Source organism: Oncorhynchus masou, chromosome 28 (assembly GCF_036934945.1).
Source record: "Oncorhynchus masou masou isolate Uvic2021 chromosome 28, UVic_Omas_1.1, whole genome shotgun sequence".
In the NCBI taxonomy this organism is placed as follows: Eukaryota; Metazoa; Chordata; class Actinopteri; order Salmoniformes; family Salmonidae; genus Oncorhynchus; species Oncorhynchus masou.
In genome coordinates this window covers 30759148-30784221 of record NC_088239.1, presented here as the reverse complement: position 1 = coordinate 30784221, position 25074 = coordinate 30759148, and the positions used below count along the sequence as shown (strand labels likewise).

At 44.7% G+C, this 25074-nt stretch overlaps 1 protein-coding gene across 1 annotated transcript; it reads right to left on the bottom strand.

The window, feature by feature from the left end:
- Positions 1 to 828: 828 nt before the first annotated feature.
- On the bottom strand, positions 829 to 25043 carry wdr97 (WD repeat domain 97). Its single transcript, XM_064941895.1, has 22 exons — positions 24745 to 25043; positions 24029 to 24440; positions 23261 to 23850; positions 23029 to 23150; positions 22170 to 22896; positions 21635 to 21783; positions 21187 to 21423; positions 19423 to 19513; positions 19032 to 19164; positions 18599 to 18675; positions 18262 to 18325; positions 9394 to 9552; positions 9004 to 9156; positions 8724 to 8879; positions 8366 to 8509; positions 6895 to 7053; positions 6060 to 6254; positions 5819 to 5940; positions 5418 to 5586; positions 4749 to 4915; positions 4559 to 4620; positions 829 to 1246 (listed from the first exon to the last, which is right to left on the bottom strand). Exons 2-22 carry the CDS (start codon positions 24314 to 24316, stop codon positions 1065 to 1067), a joined length of 4146 nt encoding a protein of 1381 aa, XP_064797967.1. The 5' UTR covers positions 24317 to 24440; positions 24745 to 25043; the 3' UTR covers positions 829 to 1064.
- Positions 25044 to 25074: the final 31 nt, after the last annotated feature.

Below are 25074 nucleotides of genomic sequence, written 5' to 3'. Positions count from 1 at the left end.
AGATAGGGTTTTGGACTTCTGATTTTACTTAATTCTCCATACTGGCCAATGATTATAACAGCGATTCTGATCCAATCATAAATTCATACATTGTGCCCCTGGCCTGAGAGGATGGAAGTTCAACATGTAGCTAGATGTAGAAAGCTAATGTTAACTCGCTAACGTTGCCCATGAAAGGAAGTTAGGCTAGCGAGCAAGCAGTTTATCCAGGTAGTCTAGGACAACAAAAAATAAAAGTGTGCACTGTATGACAGAGTCATGGACTGTTTCATTAACATGAAAGAGAGGAGGATGGCATTGGCGTTTTTCTACAAGTAGCGTGAGTCAACATGTTTTTTCTACTTGCACGAACGCACACACACACACACACACACATCTGAACCATGGACAGCCACATCATATCTAGCTAGTTGATTGGACAAAAAAAAATCGGTATATTTTAGTTGTCACTGTATTAGACTAAGCATAGGTGATTTGATGATGTTGAAATGTTGAAGTTGAAATGGTGCTGGAATAGTGGAGGCAGCTCCTGTTTTCTTTGCGAGTTGCGGTAACTGTCATGCCCTGACCAATGACCCCAGTAGGTCAATGAGCCCAGTCGGTCAATGAGCCCAGTTTGTTCGCAGAGGGGCTGGAGAGCGGTTCATGAATGAGTGTCTGCAGGCAACAGTGAACCATGATGGAGGTTCCTTGTAAGTTTGGGGCTGCATTTCTGCAAATGGAGTTGGGGATTTGGTCAGAATTAATGGTCTCCTCAATGCTGAGAAGTACAGGCCGATACCTATCCATCGTATCCAAACAATAAACAAAATATCTCTGGCATATCAGTTCATATCGCGTCCATGTTGTTCATGGAACAACACACAACCGTTTAATTTTTACAGACGTTTACAGTCATTCAAACTTTATTTGTAATGAGTGAATCAAGTGATATACAATAAAAAAAGATCTATACAAGAGATGTTTAATTCAAACAAGAGTATATCTGTTTGGCTGGTCTTTGTCGGGGGAAAAGGAAAAGTCTTGGGTGCGGGGAATAATATCTTGCTGCCTGGGAGGCTGTGTCATCTATAGTAGTGTACATAGGAGCGCTCCAGGATGAAGTAACGTCTCGGGGAGGCCTTCAAACAGTGCTGGTCCACAGGGAAAGGAAAGGGGGACAGGCTGACCCTCGGCAAGGGCAGGGTGAGGAACGGGGTGAAGCCCATGAGGACAGGGCGGTTTGGGAGAGGGGGCAAGATCACACCTGTTTTGAAATAAAAGAGACTAAGATCAGACCCCTTGACTTTACAGCATTATTCTAAAATTGTTTTGTTTTTTAAACTGTTCCTCATCAATCGACCCACAATACCCAATAATGACAACGTGAAAACAGGTTAAGAAAATTTTGCAATTGTATTACAGATAAAAAAACAGAAAGACCTTATTTACATACCGTTGAAGTCTGAAGTTTACATACACCTTAGTCAAATACAGTTAAACTCAGTTTTTCACAATTCCTGACATTTAATCCAAGTAAGAATTCCCTGTTTTAGGTTAGTTACGATCACCACTTCATTTTAATAATGTGAAATGTCAGAATAATAGTAGAGATAATTATTTCATTCAGCTTTTATTTATTTCATCACATTCCCAGTGGGTCAGAAGATTGCATACACTCAATTAGTATTTGGTAGTATTGCCTTTAAATTGTTTAACTTGGGTCAAACATTTCGGGTAGCCTTCCACAAGCTTCCCACAATAAGTTGGGTGAATGTTGGCCCATTCCTCCTGACAAAGCTGGTGTAACTGAGTCAGATTTGTAGGCCTCCTTGCTCGCACACGCTTTTTCAGTTCTGCCCCCAAACCTTCTATAGGACTGAGGTCAGGGCTTTGTGATGGCCACTTCAATACCTTGACTTTGTTAAGCTATTTTGCCACAACTTTGGAAGTATACTTGGGGTCATTGTCCATTTGGAAGACCCATTTGCAACCAAGCTTTTAACTTTCTGACTGATGTCTTGAGATGTTGCTTCAATATATCGACATAACATTTGTTCCTCATGATCTGATCCATTTTGTGAAGTGCACCAGTCCCTCCTGCAGCAAAGCACCCCCACAACATGATGCTGCCACCCCCGTGCTTCACGGTTGGGATGGTGTTCTTCGGCTTGAAAGCTTCCCGCTTTTTCCTCCAAACATAACGATGTTCATTATGGCCAAACATCTCTATTTTTGTTTCATCAGACCAGAGGAGATTTCTCCAAACAGCACGATCTTTGTCCCCATGTGCAGTTTTGGATGGAGGTTTTGGAGCAGTGGCTTCTTCCTTGAGGAGCGGCCTTTCAGGTTATGTTGATATAGGACTCATTTTACTGTGGATATAGATACTTTTGTACCTGTTTCCTCCAGCATCTTCACAATGTCCTTTGCTGTTGTTCTGGGATTGATTTGCACTTTTTGCACCAAAGTACTTCATCTCTAGGAGACAGAACGTGTCTCCTTCCTGAGCGGTATGACGGCTGTGTGGTCCCACAGTGTTTATACTTGCGTACTATTGTTTGTACAGATGAATGTGGTACCTTCAGGCATTTGAAAATTCCTAGTCGCCTTGCCAAACTGAGCAATTGGGGGAGAAGGGCCTTCTTGGTCAGGGAGGTCACCAAGAACCCGATAGATAGCCACTCTGACAGAGCTTCGGAGTTCATCTGTGGAGAACCTCCCAGAAGGACAACCATCTATGCAGCACTCCACCAATCACGCCTTTATGGTAGAGTGGCCAGACAGAAGCCACTCCTCAGTAAAAGGCACATGACAGCCCACTTGGAGTTTGTCAAAAGGCACCTAAAGACTCTCAGACCATGAGAAACAAGATTCTCTGGTCTGATGAAACCAAGATTGAACTCTTTGGCCTGAATGCCAAGTGTCACGTCTGGAGGAAACTTGGCACAGTCATGACTGTCTTGTGAGGATCACAATAGGTCAGATCAGCTTGGCAATTGCTGACAATAACCAGACCTTCTCTCACCCGCAGACGGGAGGAGGGAACTGGTGTGGGGGATTTTGACCCCTCCACACCTGGTTGTAAATTAAGCAGGAGAGGACTCGCTCTCTACCCTCCAGTATTGGCTAAAGGAATATCTCTTTTTCTTCAGAGACTTTTGCCCACCCAAAACTCTAATGTCCAAAAAGTGACTAATGGAACAATAATTCTAACATAAAGAATGTGGGGAATGTGGGGAGATGAAGAAAACTAATATTATTGTTTTTCATTTTGTGATGTCATTAAAAACTCTATGGACGAAATACTGTAACTTGGAAAGGATACCCCTTTATCTGTCATGTTTCCATCCAATACATTGTGCATATGAGGAATGTATTGTTGTTAAGCTAGGAATGTGATTTTAGGAGTCATAAGAGATCATGTGCAAAGGATATAAATAGAAGTTAAGTAGCCACGCCCCGAGTGAGGTCATAAAAAGCCTTGGTAATGAAATTAACTTAAGACTAGAAAAGAGTAGAGCGGTCGCTACACATCTGACATGGTTGGAACTTTTAACCTCAACACGAGGTGAAGAAAATGAACTCACCTACTGTACCAGACCAGGACATCGCCAGTCTGCAGAGGCGCATGTAAAGTGGTTTGGAACTTTGACTATCTACCTGAGGTGGAGAGAGGATAAGTCCGCTCTCAGACAATCACTGGTACAGCTAAGTAGCTGTTCTGAGGAATGAACACCCAATGCAGAGCGGACAACTAAGAAGGACATAGTGACCTCTTGTCTGGAGTCACATCTGGAGGAAACCTGGCACGATCCCTACGGTGAAGCATGGTGGTAGCAGTATCATGCTGTGGGGATGTTTTTTAGTGGCAGTGACTGGGAGACAAGTCAGGATTGAGGGAAATATGAACAGAGCAAAGTACAGAGAGATCCTTGATGAAAACCTGATCCAGAGTGCTCAGGACCTCAGGCTGGGATGAAGGTTCACCTTCCAACAGGACAACGACCCTAAGCACACAGCCAAGAAACGCAAGCGTGGCTTCGGGACAAGTCTCTGAATGTCCTTGAGTGGCCGAGCCAGAGCCCGGACCTGAACCCGATCGAACATCTCTGGAGAGACCTGAAAATAGCTGTGCAGCAACTCACCCCATCTAACCTGACAGAGCTTGAGATGATCTGCAGAGAAAAATGGGAGAAACTCCCCAAATACAGGTGTGCCAAGCATGTAGCATCATACCCAAGACAACTCAAGGCTGTAATCGCTGCCAAAGGCGCTTCAACAAAGTACTGAGTAAAGGGTCTGAATATTTATGTAAATGTAATATTTAAAAAATATTTGCAAAAATGTCTAAAAAACTATTTTTACTTTGTCGTTATGGAGTATTGTGTGTAGATTGATGAAGAAAGAAAATGATTTAATACATTTTAGAATAAGGCTGTAACATAATGTGGAAAAAGTCAAGGGGTCTGAATACTTTTCGAATGCACTGTATACAAGCTCCATGCTGAGATGGTCGTTAAGAGCTATTGATTGAATGGATATTCTGTTCACCATACCACGGAGGGCTAAACCTTACCTGGAGGCTTGCGTATCCTGGACATGCTGTAGGTCTCTCCAAGACGATGGATTGGCTTAGATCTAGATAAGAATGCAAGCACACAGAGAAGCAATGCGTCAGAAAACTGTGTTACGAGCTAAAAAGGTGAGGTATGTGACATTTGTTTACGTGATGGGGAGGGGGGGGGGGTGGTACATCTGTCTGGTACCTGGAGGATTCAGGGAGACGCAATACTGTGTCTTTGCGCCCCTCTGGTGGGACAGTCTGCGCCTTCAAAAACATATCCCTTTTGACAGAGCAGAAGTAGTTGAGCACATCCACTGGGGTGAAGAGGTTCTTCCCTGCATTCTTCAGGAACAGAGACCTGTTCTGGCCCTGCAGATCAAAGAGAGGGGAGACCATCTATCAGTGGTTGCTGGTGGCATTAGAAGTCAGTCGGGCTCATAGTAATGGCTCTAACGGAATTATGGAATGGTGTCAAACATGGTTTCCATATGTCTGATACCATTCCATTAACTTCTTTCCAGTCATTTTTATGAGCCATCTTCTCCTCACCAGCCTCCTCTCCCAGATATTGCTTGGCAGACCTACCATGTTAAACAGGCAAGAACCAGTTTGGGAACCAGTTGCGCCACACTGCGCTTGCCAGTAATCTCATATGCTCATATGAGACCAGATATGCTCATATTGAGAGGTGTTAGGGTCAATGAAAAGGACATTGGCAGCCCAGAGCAGTGCATTGCTGATGAATTCCTCCTGCACCTGCTCTTCTCCTTCTACTTATTTTTTATTGGCGGTGGATGAGGCGAGTTTCCCATTACTATGTAAGAGCTTTGAGCATCTGGAAAAGCAATATATAAATATAATAAATGATTACCTTGTATTTTGAGGTCCAGGAGTGCAGCCACTCTGCAGCCATCTCTCCCAGGCTCTTCCAGGAATCAGGAAGGTCCTGGACCATGGAGTCCCAGGGATCCATCTCCATGGCGAGCCACGGGTCAGCATCCTCCACGCCCATTACCTGCAGCAGGCACATCACTGTTTTCCTGCCAACAGGAGGACCAGACACATAGAGTTAGAGGTCACCATTCACTGGTTGCAACCCAAATGACACCCTATTGCATATATATTGCACTACATTTGACAAGGGCACTCACTGTCACAGCTAGATGAATCAGAGCTCAGCATTCACCATTACAGGGAAGCAGAGTTGAGGACTTACTATGGTGACGTCAATGAAAGTGAGTATAGACAAAGACTGGTGCGGCATAGACTCACTGTAGTCCCAGTTCTTTGTGGGCCAGTAGAGTGAGGAGCTCCACGATGATCTCATGGCTTTCAGGACCCAGACACACCAACACGTTGAGTATTTCACTCACCACTCGCTGCTCCTCATCAGACTGAAGCACACAACATACACACAAACCCAGACATGGTTTAAAATCCAAATTCAACAATGGCGGGAAAAAACAGATTCAAACATTAAACAGCATACCAAATTCCACAGGAGAGGACATACCATATTTGATGAGGTGTTGTTGCGTAGAGAACCCATAAGCCCCTTGATGATCTTGTCTGTGTTACCTAGCTCCCCCTGTCTGCGTAAAGTGATCAGCGAGCTCAGCATCCTCATCTTTTGTTGGGCACCACAACTCTGCATGTAGTCCAGAATCTGCATGGAGAACTCCTCAGGACACATGGACTGCCTGATACACTTCACACATGCAGGAACACCACCAAAACATTAGTCTCATTGTCCTAGTCCCAAATGGCACCCTATTCTCTATGTAGTGCAATAGTTTTCATCAGAGCTCAATGGGGGCTCTCGTCAAAAGTAGTGCACTAAATAAGGAATAGGGTGCATTTGGGACGCAAACTTCCTGTTGACAGAGAAAAGACAGACAATAATAACCTACAAGAGCAGCTGATAAATTACAGCAGTGGTATTCAAACTTTCTTTTGCCCGAATTTCTCATGACCACACCCCACCCTCAAAATAATGACACAATCTTAAAATCGGGATATTTCAATTTTTACATCAACAAATAACCTTCAATTTATTACATTTTAATCTCTTATCAAATAAAAATTAATTAATTAATACATCTACTCAGTAAAGTTGTGTTTTTCCTTATCTTTCTCAAAAACATTTGTATATTGTCCTATACAATAACCTGTACTCTTACTTTTTTTTTGGGGGGGGGGGGGGGGGGGTGACCCCACTGCAGTTCCCCCACGCAACCCATACTTTGAATACAACTGACTTACAGGGTTTCTAAGGAATTTTCCCCAGTAGAATAATATTCGTTTTTTGGGATGAAAATGGTGGGCTTGCTTCAGCTAAAAAGACTCACCCTTTGGTCTTGGTAGATGTCCTTGAACCAGTCCTCATCCACAAACTGTTTAAGGAATCCTGGGATCTCGGGGGTGGGTGTGCGGGGTGGTGTTGGGGTTCTAGGGGGAGGTGGGGTCGGCAGTTTGGGTATCTTAGTGGGAGGGACAGCCTTTGGAGGCTAGGAGGGGAACACAAAACATTCATCAGACCTGGGCCTGTATCCACAAAATCTCTCAGAGTATGAGTGCTGATCTAGGATCAGTTTTGTATTTTAAATCATAATAAATAACATTATATGCAAAGATCCTAGATCAGCACTCCTACTCTGAGACTCTTTGTGGATACGGGCCATGAGCACACGACAGCTGCTCTTCATGCAGCCCCGATACCAGAGAAGGCTGGTGAAGGGAGGACAGGCTCATAGTCCACACCTGCATTCTACACCTGCATTGCTTGCTGTTTGGGGTTTTAGGCTGGATTTCTGTACAGGACTTTGATATATCAGCTGATGTAAGAAGGGCTATATATATACATTTGATTTTGCTTAGTAATGGCTGGAATGGAATCGATTTAATACAGAGTATCATGTCTTTGTCTTATGCAGCTGTGTGACCCAGTGGGTGAATAAACTTGGTTAAAGCTTTACTAGTTGTCCGTGAGTTTTCACTCTGTTTATTTAGAACCTAACAGTACATCAGGTATTACTGTATGACTTTGTGATCAAATAAAGAAAATTGTATTTGCCTGATTTGCATATATACACGCACTAGGTGTATTTGCATACATGAATAAATGAATATAAAGGGAAGGAACAGGGTTGCCCCCACCAAACACTTGCTATGTCTAGGCCTAACTGCACTCACCTGCACTTTCTAGACTTCCTCATTAATACTGTTGTCATGTTCTCTTGCGAAATTCAACCAGTGTGTCAAGAGAAGGATACCCACACAATTTAAACTCAAAACGCTCGGTTCTAGTTCACACCTATCTAAACATACTTTACTCTGTTTGCGAGATCAGACATAGTATCACCATAATCCGAGTGTTCATTTTTGGAAGTTGCTTTAATTTCAGCACATCGAATTAAACATTTCAACTGTACTAAATCATAAACACAACACTCACCAAAATAAAGTGATCTTTCTTCTCTTTCTTGTGATGTAAGTGTCGAGACAGTGCGCTAAATCCCTGATGAAGCGTTAAGAGTTCCTATAGATGCAACGGAAGGCCAATGTATTCCACTGATCCCATTTCAGCCATTACCGGAGTGAGTTTGACAGGTCATTACAAATGTTTCCGCGGTCGCTACGTTAACGGGAATGGCACAGGCCAGAGTGGGAAAGTGTCGCAAGAGTAAAATGAAAGCCATCAATCCAGTCATATTTCAGTGATAAGTGGATTTTGCACCCTTCAAAACACAGGAAATGGATGGCTGAAAATAAGAGATCCAAAGGTGGGCGGGGCATGTGCGTTGCTAATACACCACTCACCCTCATTACGTAGGCTGGCTTCTTTGGAGTGGGAGGTGGGGGGCTCTTCTCTTTCTGAGGGCTCTTCACCAGCTGTATGGGGGAACCTATGTCCAGTTCCTCATCGCTCTCATACAGCAGAAACTGAACTTCTTCAGTATCACCCTGTGAGGAAAACCAAACCAACAACCTATTTGAAATTCTCTCAATCTTATCACAGAACATACACCGATTCTCCTCTTCTGAGGACATATGTAACAAGCATATCAGAATAGGAGTGCTGATCTAGGATCAGCTCCCCATGTCCATGTAATCTTATACATTGTGATCTAGAAGGCAAAACTGATCCTGAATCTGGTCTCTGTAAATATCCTCTCACTTCCTCCTCATAGTCCTGCTCATCCCTCAGTTTGAATGCTTGCTTGGGGATTGTGTTTTCCACCACAACGTCTGGCCACAGCTGGCCCACTAGCACAGAGTTAGGGATGAAGCCCACCGGATTGCTCTGTGCTGGGGCTGGCTCTAGCTCCTCATCCTGCAAAGGGACAGACAGAGGACTAAGGGAGGTGTGGTTTCTTTGTCTCAATCTATCTATTACTTAGCTTCAGGAAGTAGAGGGACAGCAGACAGATATGCTAAACTGAACCAGCAGCCCTCACCTGCCCTGGCTTGGTTATGGGTGGCAGGGGCTTGGCCAAGTTAGGGTTTGGGAAGAAGCCATTCCTAAAGGTGGGTGGGGTGAATGGTCGACGGTCAGGTAGTTTTGGAGGAAACAGAGCTGCATGAAGGTCAAACATGTCCTCATCCCCAATCTGAGATATAATCAGAACAAACGTTTGTTAGTCTGCATGTCTACAATGCATTCCCACTCTCAAGTAATGACATTTGTCCTTTCACATAAAACATTACATTATAGGTGAGGTTATTGGTTCTCCTCTCTACAGCCAACAAAAGAGCACATACTGCTTTCATCATCTCTCTGACTCCACTTGGCAGAGTACATTCCTACCCCAATCATCTTGTAGCTAATTGTTCTCAGTATAAAGAACCTTAATGTTGAGGGGCTGGCTGTAGACGATCTTCATGTAGCGGTCGAAGGCCTCCTTCCTGGTTTTCAGCGTGGTGGGAGGTTTCCTCTTCCTTCTCTCTGTGGTGCCTTCCTGGAGTGAGGCCAGGTCTCTGTTTCGAGCCAGCAGTGCCTCATACTCCTGAGGGACAGGGAGTGGGTGGAAAAACTATCATTACACCACTGGCACTTTAGGTATGGGAACACACACATTGGCCTTATCTGATCAAACCTAAAATGAAAATAGCAGTAGTGGAGAGTGGGGTACATTGAGCCAAAGGTTTAGTTGAGCTACCCCTTGTTTCTAGGAAACCATACACAAAATGAATGTGACCAAATATTTAGCGGCAGCTAGCCTAGTAGTTAGAGCATTGGGCCAGTAAGCACAAAGTTGCTAGATCAAATCCCCAGGCTGACTAGGTAAAAATCTGTCATTCTGCCCCTGAACAAGGCAGTTAACCCACTGTTCCGAGGCCGTCGTTGTAAGTAAGAATTGGTTCTTAACTGACTTGCCTAGTTAAATAAAGGTTCAATAAAAAATGAAAGGAGTAGTGTGAAGAAGGAAACCACATGAAAAAAAGTGGTAAGCAAGATAAGTCCCAAAAACAAATGGATTTGTTGTGTAATAGATTTCATGATGCGTGTATCTAAACCAAAGTAGATTGTTTTAAGAATATTTTATACATCAGTTGGGGTCTTTATAAGCTACAAAATGAGGTCCTAAACCTAGCATTAAAGTGTATCTTTGTAGTTGTATGGGCTAAAATACAGTGTATTTGGAAAGTATTCAGAGCCCTTTCCCTTTTTCCTGCATTATGTTACGTTACAGTCTTAGTCTAAAAATGATTAAATCAAAAATGTTACTCATCAATCTACACACAATAATACCCATCATGACAAAGTGAAAACATGATTGAAAGTCCACCTGTGGTAAATTCTATTGATTGGACATGATTTAGAAAGGCACACCGTCTATATAAAGGTCCCACAGTTGACAGTGCATGTCAGAGCAAAAACCAAGCCACAAGGTCGTAGGAATTGTCTGTAGAGCTCCGAGACGAGAATCTCTCGAGGTACAAACCTGGGGACGGGTACCAAAACATTTCTGCAGCATTGAAGGTACAAGGCGGTAAGAATAAGGCTGTAACGTAACAAAATGTGGAAAAAGTCAAGGGGTTTGAATACTTTCCGAATGCACTGTAGTCCAAATGTTTTATGCATAATAGGCCGATTATACACTTTTCTCTCTACGCTTATTCTGACCTTTAGCTTAAGCATGAGAACATCATGCTATTCAACAGCCATTCGTTGGGGGTGGAGATCAAAGAAATGAATGTGTGGTGGAGGTGTGTCTGCACATTCGCCGCATTCGAACTTTGACTTAATTCCCACATAGTTCAACCACCTTTACGCGCGATGAAATAATGAATAACCTGTCGGTTCCAAGTGGGACAACATCTACTTATTTTTTTCCTGATAGAAATAACACCATTCTCCATGCACTGTAATTTACAAATTGATAACAACTATTGATAAGAGCTAGGTAAATGAGTAAGCCGTTTGGATGAGGGGATTGTAAATATAAATGACAATTGTTTTAGCTCTATTTTACCTTATATACGCTGGAGACAAATGTGAAACCAGTCATATGGCAGCAAACTGAATCATGTCGACATATCACCTTTAACACAGGGAAGTTTATGAAATGCTGGCCTTTTAACTTGGGAGGAAATTTGGTGACCCAAGCGATAGGCTTCTGTAGTCATGAACAATTAACAGTATAGCGCTAAACCTACAGAGTTGATTTATGATTTCTAGAATGTTTTAATTATATTCAGACTTTTCACTGTATTTAAAAAAAACACTATTTGTATTATGTTAAATATTAGCCACTACCAGTAGCCTCCGTCAGTTCTACTCAGATACATTTATAACTGTCACTACCTGTCAGTTTCCTCATTTTGCATCATTCCATTCCATTGTTTGTTACCTTTCTTTCCTCTGTCACGTTTGTGTGGTTGTTCCTGAGGATCATTAGCAACAGTGGATCACATTAGCCTAACATATTACAAGTTGTGCAGTAATTTGGAACATGTAGCCCATTTCAATCATTATGGAAGTCAGACCACATGTCGGTAGCAGTTTAAACCTGGAGTTGCAGCACGGTTCATTTTTTATTTTTTTTTACTTTTATTTTACTAGGCAAGTCAGTTAAGAACAAATTCTTATTTTCAATGACGGCCTAGGAACAGTGGGTTAACTGCCTGTTCAGGGGCAGAACGACAGATTTGTACCATGTCAGCTCGGGGGTTTGAACTTGCAACCTTCCGGTTACTAGTCCCAGTCATGACGACTGGACCATTGTCATCACAGTTCCATGATTAGTGAAGATTATTAGGGTCGACTTATAGGACTACTGTCTACCAATTGGTGCTGAAACAGAGATGAATATGCGTGTATTTACATGGCTTTCTTTCATTGATCCCTAATATCCTGAACAGTTCTCTCCGTATATTCTAGTGAGTCTGTTGAGACACCAAATTTAAAGGGATGGCTTTAGATAAATGTACTGAAAACACTATTGAATGAAAACACCACAAGAACATCTGTTGGCCAGAAAGTAGGAGGGGTTTTCAGCGGTTGAATTAAATACATTCAGCGCTTAAGAGAATGACCCCTGCCAAGCCCATTGCACACCTGCATAAGGTAAGTCTGAATACCAACTATTAAGAAGTGGCTAGGAAAGGCGTGCGTAGGAAAGGCATACATTTCCTAAGTCTGAATCAGGCCCTATATGCATAGTATTTTTGCAATGTGTCATGTATACAAACTCAAGATAGTGAATTTGTATTGTCACAGAGCAGATACCATGCCCTTTCTATACAAATGTAAAAGAAGCAGGGGTCTAGCCCCCCTTGAGGTTCTTGAGAGCGCAGCCAAGGAAGTAAGAGGAGAATATAGGTCCATTCGAGCAGCAGCAAGGGATGAAAAAATAAAAAAGACTGAATGACACTAAAGAGGTACAAAAAAGACATGTACCTGTGGCCTCCCGAGTTGCGCATCGGTCTAAGGCAATGGCATCGCAGTGCTAGAGGCATCACTACAGATCCGGGTTCGATCCCGGGCTGTGTCGCGGCCGTCCACGACCGGGAGACCCATGAGGCGGCGCACAATTGGCCCAGCGTCATCCAGGTTAGGTGAGGGTTTAGCCAGCTGGGATGTGGTGGCCAGGCGCATGCACGCTGACTTCGGTCGCCTGCTGTTTCCTCCAACACATTGGTGCGGCGGCTGGCTTCCGGGTTAAGTGGACAGTGTGTGAAGAAGCAGAGTGGCTTGGGGGGGTCGTGTTTAGGAGGACGCATGGCTCTCGACCTTCGCCTCTCCCGAGTCCATATGGGAGTTGCAGTGATGGGACAAGACTGTAACTACCAATTGGATATCACAAAAAAGGGGTAAAAAGTACACCTCAAAACAAAAAATAAAATAAATATGTACATGTGAGAAAGAGAAGCTATAATAGAATAGCAGAGGCACACAAGGTCTTATGTGATGACACGGAGTCTGAGCTTGCTAAACATATCAAGAATTTTGCTGACCACTATCATGGGTTTAGTAGCCTCAAATGCAGAGAACTTGCCTATGAATTGGCATGTCGAAACAACATCTCTGTCCCAGACAACTGGTCAAGAAATGGAAGGGTAAGTCATATTGGACAGAGAGATCTATATCTGAATGCAAGCCTACATTTAAGATATACAATATACCACACCCCCATTCCATCACCCATTGTATCAGGAAACCAACCATCACCTACTTACTCTAAGGCGGCTCAACTTACCCTGTCCCTATGCTCAACTTACCCTGTCCCTATGCTCAACTTACCCTGTCCCCATGCTCAACTTACCCTGTCCCTATGTTCAAGTTACCCAGTAACCGGGTTAAGTTGTGCCAAGAGACCAGTTTTTTTGTACAAGCAATTTTATCAGAATGGTTATGTTTACACTAATTCAGATAATTTTCTAGGATACAGAACATCCTGACATAAACTCAGCAAAAAAAGGAATGTGCGTTCATTTTCAGCAAATTTAACATGTGTAAATATTTGTATGAACATAACAAGATCGAACAACTGAGACAAACTGAACATTGTTCCACAGACATGTGACTTACAGAAATGGAAGACACATTATTCCATTTCTGTAAGGGGGGGGGTACAGTCAGTATCTGGTGTGGCCACCAGTTGCATTAAGTACTGCAGTGCATCTCCTCCTCATGGACAGCACCAGATTTGCCAGTTGTTCCTGTGAGATGTTACCCCACTCTTCCACCTGCAAGGTCACGGACATTTCTGAGGGGAATGTCCCTAGCCCTCACCCTCTGATCCAACAGGTCCCAGACGTGCTCAATGGGATTGAGATCCGGGCTCTTCGTTGGCCATGGCAGAACACTGATATTCCTGTCTCACGGACAGAAAGAGCAGTATGGCTGGTGGCATTGTCATGCTTGACTATGCATGGGTTATGTCAGGATGAGCCTGCAGGAAGGGTACCACATGAGGGAGGAGGATGTCTTCCCTGTAACACACAGCGTTGAGATTGCCTACAATGACAACAAGCTCAGTCCGATGATTTTTTGACACACCTCCCCAGACCATGACGGACCCTCCACCTCCAAATCAATCCCGCTCCAGAGTACAGGCCTCTGTGTAACGCTCATTCCTTTGACGATAAACGCGAATCCAACCATCACCCCTGGGGAGACAAAACCGTGACTCGTCAGTGAAGAGCACTTTTTGGCAGTACTGTCTGGTCCAGCGATGGTGGGTTTGTGTCCATAAGCGACGTTGTTGCCGGTGATGTCTGATGAGGACCTGCCTTACAACAGGCCTACAAGCCCTCAGTCCAGCCTCTCTCAGCATATTGCGGACAGTCTGAGCACTGATGGAGGGATTGTGCGTTCCTGGTGTAACTCAGGCAGTTGTTGTTGCCATCCTGTACCTGTCCCGCAGGTGTGATGTTCGGATGTACCGACCCTGTGCAGGTGTTGTTACACATGGACTGCCACTGCGAGGACGATCAGCTGTCCGTCCTGTCTCCCTGTAGCTCTGTCTTAGGTGTCTCACAGTACGGATATTGAAATGTATTGCCCTGGTCTTATCTGCAGTCCTCATGCCTCCTTGCAGCATGCCTAAGGCACATTCATGCAGATGAGCAGGGACCCTGGGCATCTTTCTTTTGGTGTTTTTCAGAGTCAGTAGAAAGGCCTCTTTAGTGTCCTAAATTTTCACTGTGAACTTAATTGTCTACCGTCTGTAAGCATCTTAACAACTGTTCCACAGGTGCATGTTCCTTAATTGTTTATGGTTTATTGAACAAGCATGAGAAACAGTGTTTGAACCCTTTACAATGAAGATCTGTGAAGTTATTTGGATTTTTAAAATGATCTTTGAAAGACAGGGTCCTGCAAAAGGGGCATTTCTTTTTTTCCAGAGTTTATATGTAGTATGTGGACACCCTTGAAATTAGTAGATTAAGCCTAAAATCCTCATGCGCAATGTCTAACGCCGGCTGGAGTGGTGTAAAGCTCGCTGCCATTGGACTCTGGAGCAGTGGAAACGCTTTCTCTGGAGTAATGAATTATGTTTCACCATCTGGCAGTCTGATGGACGAATCTGGGTTTGGTGGATGCCAGGAGAATGCTACCTGCCCCAATGCATAGTACCAACTGTAAAGTTTGGTGGATGAGGAAATGGTCTGGGTCTGTTTTTCATGGTTTCGGGTTAGGCCCCTTAGTTCCAGTTCCAGTGATATTAACACTACAGGATTCAATGACATTCTAGACATTCTAGACCATTCTGTGCTTCCAACTTTCTTATATCAGTTTGGGGAAGGCCCTTTCCTGTTTCAGCATGACAATGCTCCCGTGCACAAAGCGAGGTCCATTAAGAAATGGTTTGTTGAGATCAGTGTGGAAGAACTCGACTGGCCTGAACAGAGCCCTGACCTCAACCCCATTGAACACATTTGGGATGAATTGGAACGCCGACTGCCAGCCAGGCCTGATTGCCCCAAGATCAGTGCCTGACCTCACTAATGCTCTTGTGGCTGAATGGAAGCAAGTCCCCGCAGCAATGTTCCAACTTCTAGTGGAAAGCCTTCGTAGAAGAGTGGAGGCTGTTACAGCAGCAAATACAGCAGCAAAGGGAGGACCAACTCTATATTAATGCCCTCTCCTCAATGTTATCCTCACAAATAATCCTGATAGGTATCAGTCTGGTGTTTTCTGTAATGACCTGAGTGATCACTGTTTTACAGCCTGTGTTATAATGGCTGCTCAGTAAAACGACCTGTCCTGATTTGTCATAGACTCTTGCTAAAAAACTTTAATGAGCAAGCCTTCCTTCATGAACTGGCCTCTGTAAAATGGTATAGTATCAGCTTGATCTCCTCTGTCGAAGACGCTTGGACCTTCTTTTTTGATGTTTTTTTTGTTGGTATTGTTAACAAACACACCCCCATAAGGAAAATGAGAATTAAAAACAGGTTCCGCCCCTGGTACGACCATGATCTTGCAGAATTACTCCACCTCAAGAATGGCATTTGGCGAAAGGCTCGGCACACACATACTCAGGCTGACTGGCTATCGTTCAGGCAAATGAGAAATAAGTGTACTCAGGCTATCCAGAGTAGATTTTCTATATAGATTTTCTATTGTGTTATTGACTGTACTTTTGTGTAACTCTGTGCTGTTGTTTTTTGTCGCACTGCTTTGCTTTATCTTGACCAAGTCGCAGTTGTAAATGAGAACTTGTTCTCAACTGCCCTACTTGGTTAAATAAAGATGAAATAAATAAAAATAAAACATCCGGAAGGCCAAAGGTAGTTACTTTAAGGAGCAGTTCTCTCTCTGTGGGCCTTTGAGAAGAGCGTGGGGAGATCAAGCTGATCCTAACTGTTATAGGCCTATTTCTATTTTGCCCTGTTTATCAAAAGTGTTGGAAAAACTTGTCAATAATCAACTGACTGGCTTTTTTGATGTCTATAGTATTCTCTCTGGTATGCAATCTAGTTTCCGCTCAGTGTATGGATGTGTCACTGCAACCTTAAAGGTCCTCAATGATGTGACCATTGCCCTTGATTCTAAGTAATATTGTGCTGCTATTTTTACTGACTTGGCCAAAGCTTTTGATACGGTAGACCATTCCATTCATGTGGGCCGAGCACCAAGGAGGGCCGAGACACCAAGGAGTATTGGTGTCTCTGAGGGCTCTTTGGGCTGGTTTGCTAACTACCTCTCTCAAAGAGTGCAGTGTATAAAGTCAGAAAATCTGCTGTCTCAGCCACTGCCTGTCATCAAGGAGGTATCCCAAGGCTTGATCGAAGGCCCCACGCTCTTCTCAATTTACATCAACAACATAGCTCAGGCAGAAGGAAGCTCTCTCACCCATTTATATGCAGATGATACAGTCTTATACTCAGCTGGCCCCTCCCCGGGGTTTGTGTTAAAAGCCCTTCAACAAAGCTTTCTTAGTGTCCAACAAGCTTTCCCTACCCTTAACCTTGTTCTGAATACCTCCAAAACAAAGGTCATGTGGTTTGGTAAGAAGAATGCCCCACCTCCCACAGGTGTTATTACTACCTCTGAGGGTTTAGAGCTTGAGGTTGTCACCTCAGACAAGTACTTGGGAGTATGGCTAGATGGTCCTTTTCTCAGCACATATCAAAGCTGCAGGCTAAAGTTAAATCTAGACTTGGTTTCCTCATTCGTAATCACTCCTCTTTCACCCCAGCTGCCAAACTAACCCGGATTCAGATGACCATCCTACCCATGCTAGATTACGGAGACATCATTTATAGATCGGCAGGTAAGGGTGCTCTCGAGCGGCTTAACCATTCGGCCATCAGATTTGACACCAATGCTCCTTATAGGACACATCACTGCACATCACTATACTCCTCTGTAAACTGGTCATCTCTGTATACCTGTCGCAAGACCCACTGGTTGATGCTTATTTATAAAACCCTCTTATGCCTCACTCCCCCCTATCTGAGATATCTACTGCAGCCCTCATCCTCCACATACAAAACCTGTTCTGCCAGTCACATTCTGTTAAAGGTCCCCAAAGCAAACACATCCCTGGGTCACTCCTCTTTTCAGTTTGCTTCAGCTAGCGACTGGAACGAGCTGCAACAAACACTCAAACTGGACAATTTTATCTCAATCTCTTCATTCAAAGACTCAATCATGGTCACTCTTACTGACAGCTTTGTGTGATGTGTTGTTGTCTCTACCTTCTTGCCCTTTGTGCTGTTGTCTCTGCCCAATAATGTTTGCACCATGTTTTGTGCTGCTGCCATGCTGTGTTGCTGCCATGCTGTTGTTATGTTGTGTTGCTACCATGGTGTGTCGCCATGTGTTGCTGCCTTGCTAAGTTGTTGTCTTAGGTCTCTCTTTATGTAGTGTTGTGATGTGTGTTTTGTCCTATATTTATATTGTATTTATTTATTTTAATCCCAGGCCCCAGTCCCCGCAGGAGGCCTTTTGCCTTTTGGTAGGCTGTCATTGTAATTAAGAATTTGTTCTTAACTGACTTGCTTAGTTAAATAAAGGTTAAATAAATACAATATTGAAAATGCCCATGATTTTGGAATGAGATGTTCGACCAGCAGGTCTCTGCATACTTTTGGCCATGTAGTGTATCTTTGTTAGAAAGAATACTATATTTCCTTTGATGTAGTGATGCTGAATGTAACTAATGGCTCAGTTTACCCCACACTCCTTCACACTCAATTCCATGCAAAGCTTTCTCTCGTTCTCCTCTCTCTCCCTTTCATGTTCTGGGTAAACTCACTGGATCTTTGGTCATGTCCTGCTTTCCGTTGGGTTGTTTCCCTGGTATGGGGGAGACCACAGTCCTGATGGTAGGGCAAAAAACACGTCACACACTCAATAATGTCTAGGTTACGGTTCATATAACATAACTATTATATAGATGTAAATAAAAACGGTTAATCTATAGATAACACATTTTGGCTCAAAATCCCAGTAAATATGTAGATTTACCAGCGCAAACGGAATCCATAGATTTACTGTTTATACACATTTACTGTAACAAACTTATAGTTAGTTATAACTTGTCTATGATGTTCATTATGTCACATTATAGGTAGAGACGGAGGGTAGCTTACGTGGTTTTGCTTGTCCTTGTTGAGGTGTGAGATATGGGCAAGTCAGGGATAGGATCTGACATCTCCGTAGACAGGAGCTATGGATGTATACAGAGCACAGGCACAGTAAAGGTATCATTACACAGTAAGCACACTTATTCGAAAGCATTGAGCTAAACCTAACTACATCATCTCACTGAAAATGCCTAAACACGTAGTCACCTTCCAAGACCCATTTCTAATATATAAGCCATTTAGCAGACACTTACCCAACGCGACTTATAGTAAGTAGTGAGTGCATCGATTTTCATATGGGTGGCCCCTGCGGAAATCGAACCCATGACCCTGGCATTGCAAGCACCATGCTCTACCACCTGAGCCACACTAGGACCATCAGTCTGTCCTCACCACCTCTCATCAGTACTTCACCACCCCCTCCCCCCAGGCAGTATACCCGTAGCTGGAAGTCATGTGGCAGCAGGTGGGCGCAGCGGATCCTATACAGGTCCCCTCTGATGCCTAGGAGCAGATCTCCCCTCTGCCCACTGTAGGCCAGACACTCAGGCTCTGCACTCAGCTGGAGGGTTCTTAGAGGGACAAGGACCGCAGAAATGACTAACACACACACACCCCTTACAGAAAAACCACATGATTTCACATCTGGATAATTACATGTGAAATCATGTGATTAGGTGCTTTTGGAACTCTTCCCATATGATCACGTTTTCACATGTGTATTTTCATGTATTCACATTAACTTCACATAAGATGAACACTTCACGTGTTCACATGTGAATTGTAAATGTTTTCCCCCATTAGGGACACACACAAACACATTGACTGACCTGAGGAGGCGGTTATCTTCATCCCAGATGCGAACAGTTCCATCCTGACTGCTGGAGGCAAACACTCGGAGCTGATGGCACACACAGAGCCCTGCACTCACACACACACACACACACACACGCACACACACACACACACACACACACACACACACACACACACACACACACACACACACACACACACACACACACACACACACACACACACACAAAGACATTTAAAAAAAACTTGTCCGAGGATCACCTGCTGAACAAAAATATACACGTAAATGTAAAGTGTTGGTCCCATGTTTCATGAGCTGAAATAAAAGATCCCAGAAATGTTCCACACGCACAAAAAGCATATTTCTCTCAAATTTTGTGCACAAATTTGTTTACATCCCTGTTAGTGAGCATTTCTGCCTTGCCAAAATAATTCACCCATCTGACAGGTGTGCCATATCAAGAAGATGATTAAACAGCATGATCATTACAGAGATCCACCTTGTGCTGGGGACAATAAAAGGCCACTCTAAAATGTGCAGTTTTGTCACACAACACAATGCCACAGATATCTCAAGTTTTGAGGGAGCGTGCAATTGGCATGTTGACTGTAGGAATGTCCGTCCACCAGAGCTGTTGCCAGAGTATTTAATGTTAAGTTCTCTGCCACAATGTAGTTTTAGAGAATTTGGCAGTACGTCCAACCGGCCTCACAACCCGCAGACCACGTGTAACCACGCCAGCCCAGGACCTCCACATCTGGCTTCTTCACCTGCGGGATCGTCTGACAGCAACTAGGACACCTGATGAAATTGAGGAGTATTTCTGTCTGTAACAATTCCTTTTCTGGGGAAAATTCATTCTGACTGGCTGGGCCTGGCTCCCCGGTGGACACGCCCACCATGGCTGCGCCACTGCCAATTCATGTGAAATCCATAGATTAGGGCGTAATGAATTTATTTCAATTGACAGATTTCCTTATATGAACTGTAACTCAGTAAAATCCTTGAAATTGTTGCATGTTGCATTTATATTCAGTATAGCTTGAGGTACATTAACTTGTTGAGTGTCTCAGGGGCCATATGTATTAAGTGTGTCAGAGTAGGAGTGCTGATTTAGGATCAGTTTTGCATTTTAGATTACAATTGCAAGAATATTTTGAAAATAAATACACAACGCAGAGGACTAAAGGTCAAGAGGGAATTAATGATCAATGGAAATAATGTTTTTTCTGTAATAGGGAATTATTAATTTGATTTTGATTTGATTTTGATTGATTTGATTTATTAATTATTAATGGATCAGAGCATGGGAGGAATTTCAGTCCGGGACTCATAGCTACATGGCAAGTTCTCATTGGTCCAAATTGTCTATATATCGGGCCTGTAATGGGATACACGTTATCTGGTCATTGGCCCAATTTTATTGCCAGGAATTCTAATTGGTCAACCACAGGTTAGGGTTGGGGGTATAAAACTACATCCTCTTTGTTCTGTGGAGAGAATCACTGAGGACAGGGGAGAATGAACATCTACATTTCAGCATAACCTCTATGATTTGTCCTCTTTGAATAAACCTATTTTTCTCCCCCTGATTTGCTTTGGGGTCTGTATAATTGAAGAGTAACATCAACTGTTAATACAATGAATAAGATTACATGGGCAATGTTGACCTGATCCTAGATCAGCACTCCTACTCTGAGACGTTTCATACGGCCCCAGATCTATAGTATCTAAAACACAGTATATTGTTTAACGGTATCTTCTGTTACTGTCTCACCCGTAATGCAGTCCAGATGGTCCTCACTGGGCGGATGGTCAGTGCGACTCTGGTTGAGCAGGCTGAAGTGCACCAGGCTATAGGTGGCGCTATCGGGATCCTGGAAGGCTAGGGCCAGCAGAGGCCCCAACAGGGTCAAGTAGAGCGGAGGATGCCCACAGAAAAGGTTCAAGTGCAGGCTGAGACACTCCTGGGCATAGGGAAACACCCTCCAGACCAGCACTGCCTTATCCTCGCCTGATGAAAGGGAGAGAATGGGATGATGATCACCATCATCATTACCATCATCATCATCATCATCATCATCACCACCACCATCACCAAAATCATCATCATTACCACAATCATCATCACCACAATCATCATCATTACCAGCATCATCAACACCACCACCGTCATCACCACCACCACCACCATCATCCCATAGAGCCAATAGAGTGCTGCATACCAGCTGTGAGTAGGTAGCTGTTCTCAGGGTCTGCCTGCAGGGAGGTGATTTTCTGGCCGTTGTGTGCGGGGGTCTTGTACTGCACCTTTCCTGTATCCAGCATAAGCACACTCACACAGCCACCATTGTGCCCCAGCATTACCAAGAACCTGTCCCAGGGGTAGTCATAAGGGAGTCATAACATATCATTACTTTGGATGGTTGGCACACTATTTTGAGCACCGGGGTTAAGTTTCCCCTAGATAAAGATCTAGGATCAGTTTCCCCTCCCCTAATCTCGGTTAACCCAGAACTCAAATCTTGCAAGATTACCCCTCTCCCAATCCTAACCTCAAAAAATGCTAAACAGAACACCGTCTAGGGGAAACTTCATCCAACAGCCTGTCTTAATTTAGTAACAGATTAAAACAGAGTTAACAGATTCAAACATAGAGTGCTTGTTTGGGTAATTACCGAGGGATTCATGATCTAAATATAAAGGGACTGTTAATAATATCAACATAAGTCTAAATTAGGGACACAGGAGGGGTCTTACCGGTTCTTGGCATCATGAAGAGGTTTCTTGTTCGTGGGTCTCTGGCATCTCTGCTCCTGCAGGCTCTTCCACTCGTCTAGCGCTCTCTGTCCGTCAGCTATGTTGCTGTAGAGCACCATGCAGGAGGCTGGGCCTGGCTTTGCGATCCACTGATCCCCCTCCCCATCCGTCTGCTCCTCCCTCTGCCATGGACCCTGTCCTCGTGCATTCCACTCATCCACACATGTCGCCGGGTTGGTCAGCGTGCTGGCCCGGATCAACGATCCGCCCTCCGTCAGGACCAATAGAATCTCTTTGTGTAAGCAGTAATCGGCGCACCTTACCCTCTGCCCGGTACCGAAGGAGGTTAGGACCGCCCCCGTCTCGGCAGCCACTAGCATGACGTTACTATCCCCGCTGACGCAAAGCACCCGGGTGGGGTAGGGGTAGGGCAGGGGGCAAGAGGGAACTACTATCTGTCTCACGGGGCCACCCAGGTCCCCCCCCAGCCTGCAGTGAAGATTATACAGGCTGCTGATGGTCCAGAAGTCCACTCCTTGCTGGGAGAAAGTAAAGAAGGTGCCCCCTTTCATCGGACCCCCCAGGCCCAGAGGGGGCTCCCCTCCTTTGATGGGGAAACACTGGACCTGGTCCCCCCCCTCCATGCTCCAGCAACGCAGGGTCCCATCCAGGGAGGCAGAGAGCAGCAGGCCAGACTCCGGACAGCAAGCCATAGAGGTCACCACACCTGCGCACACACACACACACACACACACACACACACACACACACGTAAAGAGTGTTGTGACCTGAATGCACTTGACTTGACTAGCTGGAATCATAGGGAAGATTTTTTCCCCCAACCAAGTGGTTATCTCACCAGTGTGTCCTACGAACGCCATACAAAGCCCCCAGTCAGGACCCCACACTCTGATGGAAACATCTTTGGACGCAGTGACCACAAAGTCAAGATGAAAGCTGTACACCAGTGCAGTGATATCCCTGAAGAAAATAGGCATGTTCACTCTGTCTGCAGATCAGTTGAGGTGACATTTTGCCCAAAACTGCCCACTGTCCAACAATCATGAACACACACACACACACACATCTACCGTAGGTGGAGGTTCCTTTTGTGCTCCAGAACACGCCCAGCAGTGAGGTCAACGACAACCACAGCTCTCCCGTACACGACGAAGGCCCTGTGATGCCTCTCGGGGCCCGGGGGGGCCAACGCCAGCTGGGTAAAAACGCTGTGGCGCCCAAGACCCTCCGTCACTCTCACCCGGCACACCATGTGAGTCAGGCACCACACACACACATTCCCTGCCCCCGCTGTCACCAGCTCCAGAGACTGCTCTGTGACCTGGCAAACCCGCACATCCAGAGGGTCTAGAGCATTGGCTAGGGGGCGCAGCTCACTGTCCAGCAGTTTGAGGCTTGCCCCGGGCCCCCAGCCCACCAGACGCCCAGGGAGCTGAGTGGAGGTTAGGCCCATGTAGGGGACAGAGACAAAGGCGGGTGGGAGGTCACGGAGACGCCCGTCTGGGTGGTACATAACGACCCTGCCTTCCCTGTGAAGGCTGATGAACCCTGCCGCTCCCTTGCCGTAGGTCATGTGGCGCACAGGGTCGTTGCAAGGGAAATGACGTAAGTGCTGCAGGCCATGGGTGAGAACAGCGCTCTTGACATCGAAGTTTCTTATCTAGGAAAGCGGGATAGAGAGTTAGGATAAATAGACATGTCGCCTACCGATTTAACAATGCCTCCAACCGAAGAGAGAGGATGCGTCCCAAATGGCACCCTATTGCCTATATAGTAAACTATACATGGTCTATAGGGAATCGGATGCCATTTGGGACGCACAGTGCCATCTTTTTTACCTTGTCCACATTCTGCTTCATTCCAGTGCTGAGGAACTTCCACATCCTGCGAGCTTTCCCCTTGGTGTTCTCCTCCACAGAATTCCCCCTCCCTCTCTGTAACTCTGACCCCCATGAGCGTCTAACCGCCCTGACTGCTCCCTCCTGGTCCGCTGTTGTGGGGCGGGGGGTAACCCGCAGCGTGCTCTTCCTGTCCAGGTCGGTTTCGTCGGCGAGGGGAGGGGAGGCCATGCCCATGGCCTGCACCAAGCCGCACTCCTCGTCTGTGTTCTCTGCTGAGTTGAGCATGGATATTTTGCATGCACTTTCTCTCTAACTCCGATGGGGTGGTGTTGGGGTTCTTTGGCACTCGCATATGTCTTTAACCCTAAAGCTCAGTCTAAGCCTTTTTTAAGCTCAGTTGAAATATTTTCTGGTGAAGAGGGGAAAAAATATTTCAATCTCCAACCTGTTTCTATTTGCCAGATGAGACAGTTGCTTTCAAGGCAACTGTCTTTTCAAGACAACACCTTTGAAATTGTAGCATTTTGATGATAGATAACTACTACGTTTTCCATCATCTAAGCAGATGTTCATGTTTATGTACCTTTTCTATGTTATTGCATTCTAATGTAGCCTATACAAACCGGCAACGACATGAGACATTTTGATCAAAAACATTATCTAATCCGTCAACGATGTCAATATTTATGAAACAGAAGAAAAACACCACTGACCGTGACCATGGTAGCATCCGTAGTTCTAAACAGTAGTTCTTTCTCACACCAAAGACTGTTGTCAGCGAGTTAAGTTACAACCATATTGTAGCTAAAAACTCTTCCCACGTTGTAGAGAATCTTCATTGCCGAGCGCATACCATCCGTTGCTAGGATACTGGTGACTTGATTGGGTGAAAATGTTCTGGTTGGACTCATGTCTCTCTGATGTTAGAATGATTTGAAGAATTCGATTTATTTTAGGCCTACCCCAAAGCCGTATTATCTGGGGCGCTGAGTTTACCCACAGAAAAACCTTTTGCAAACCACGGCATAGAGAATCATAAAAAA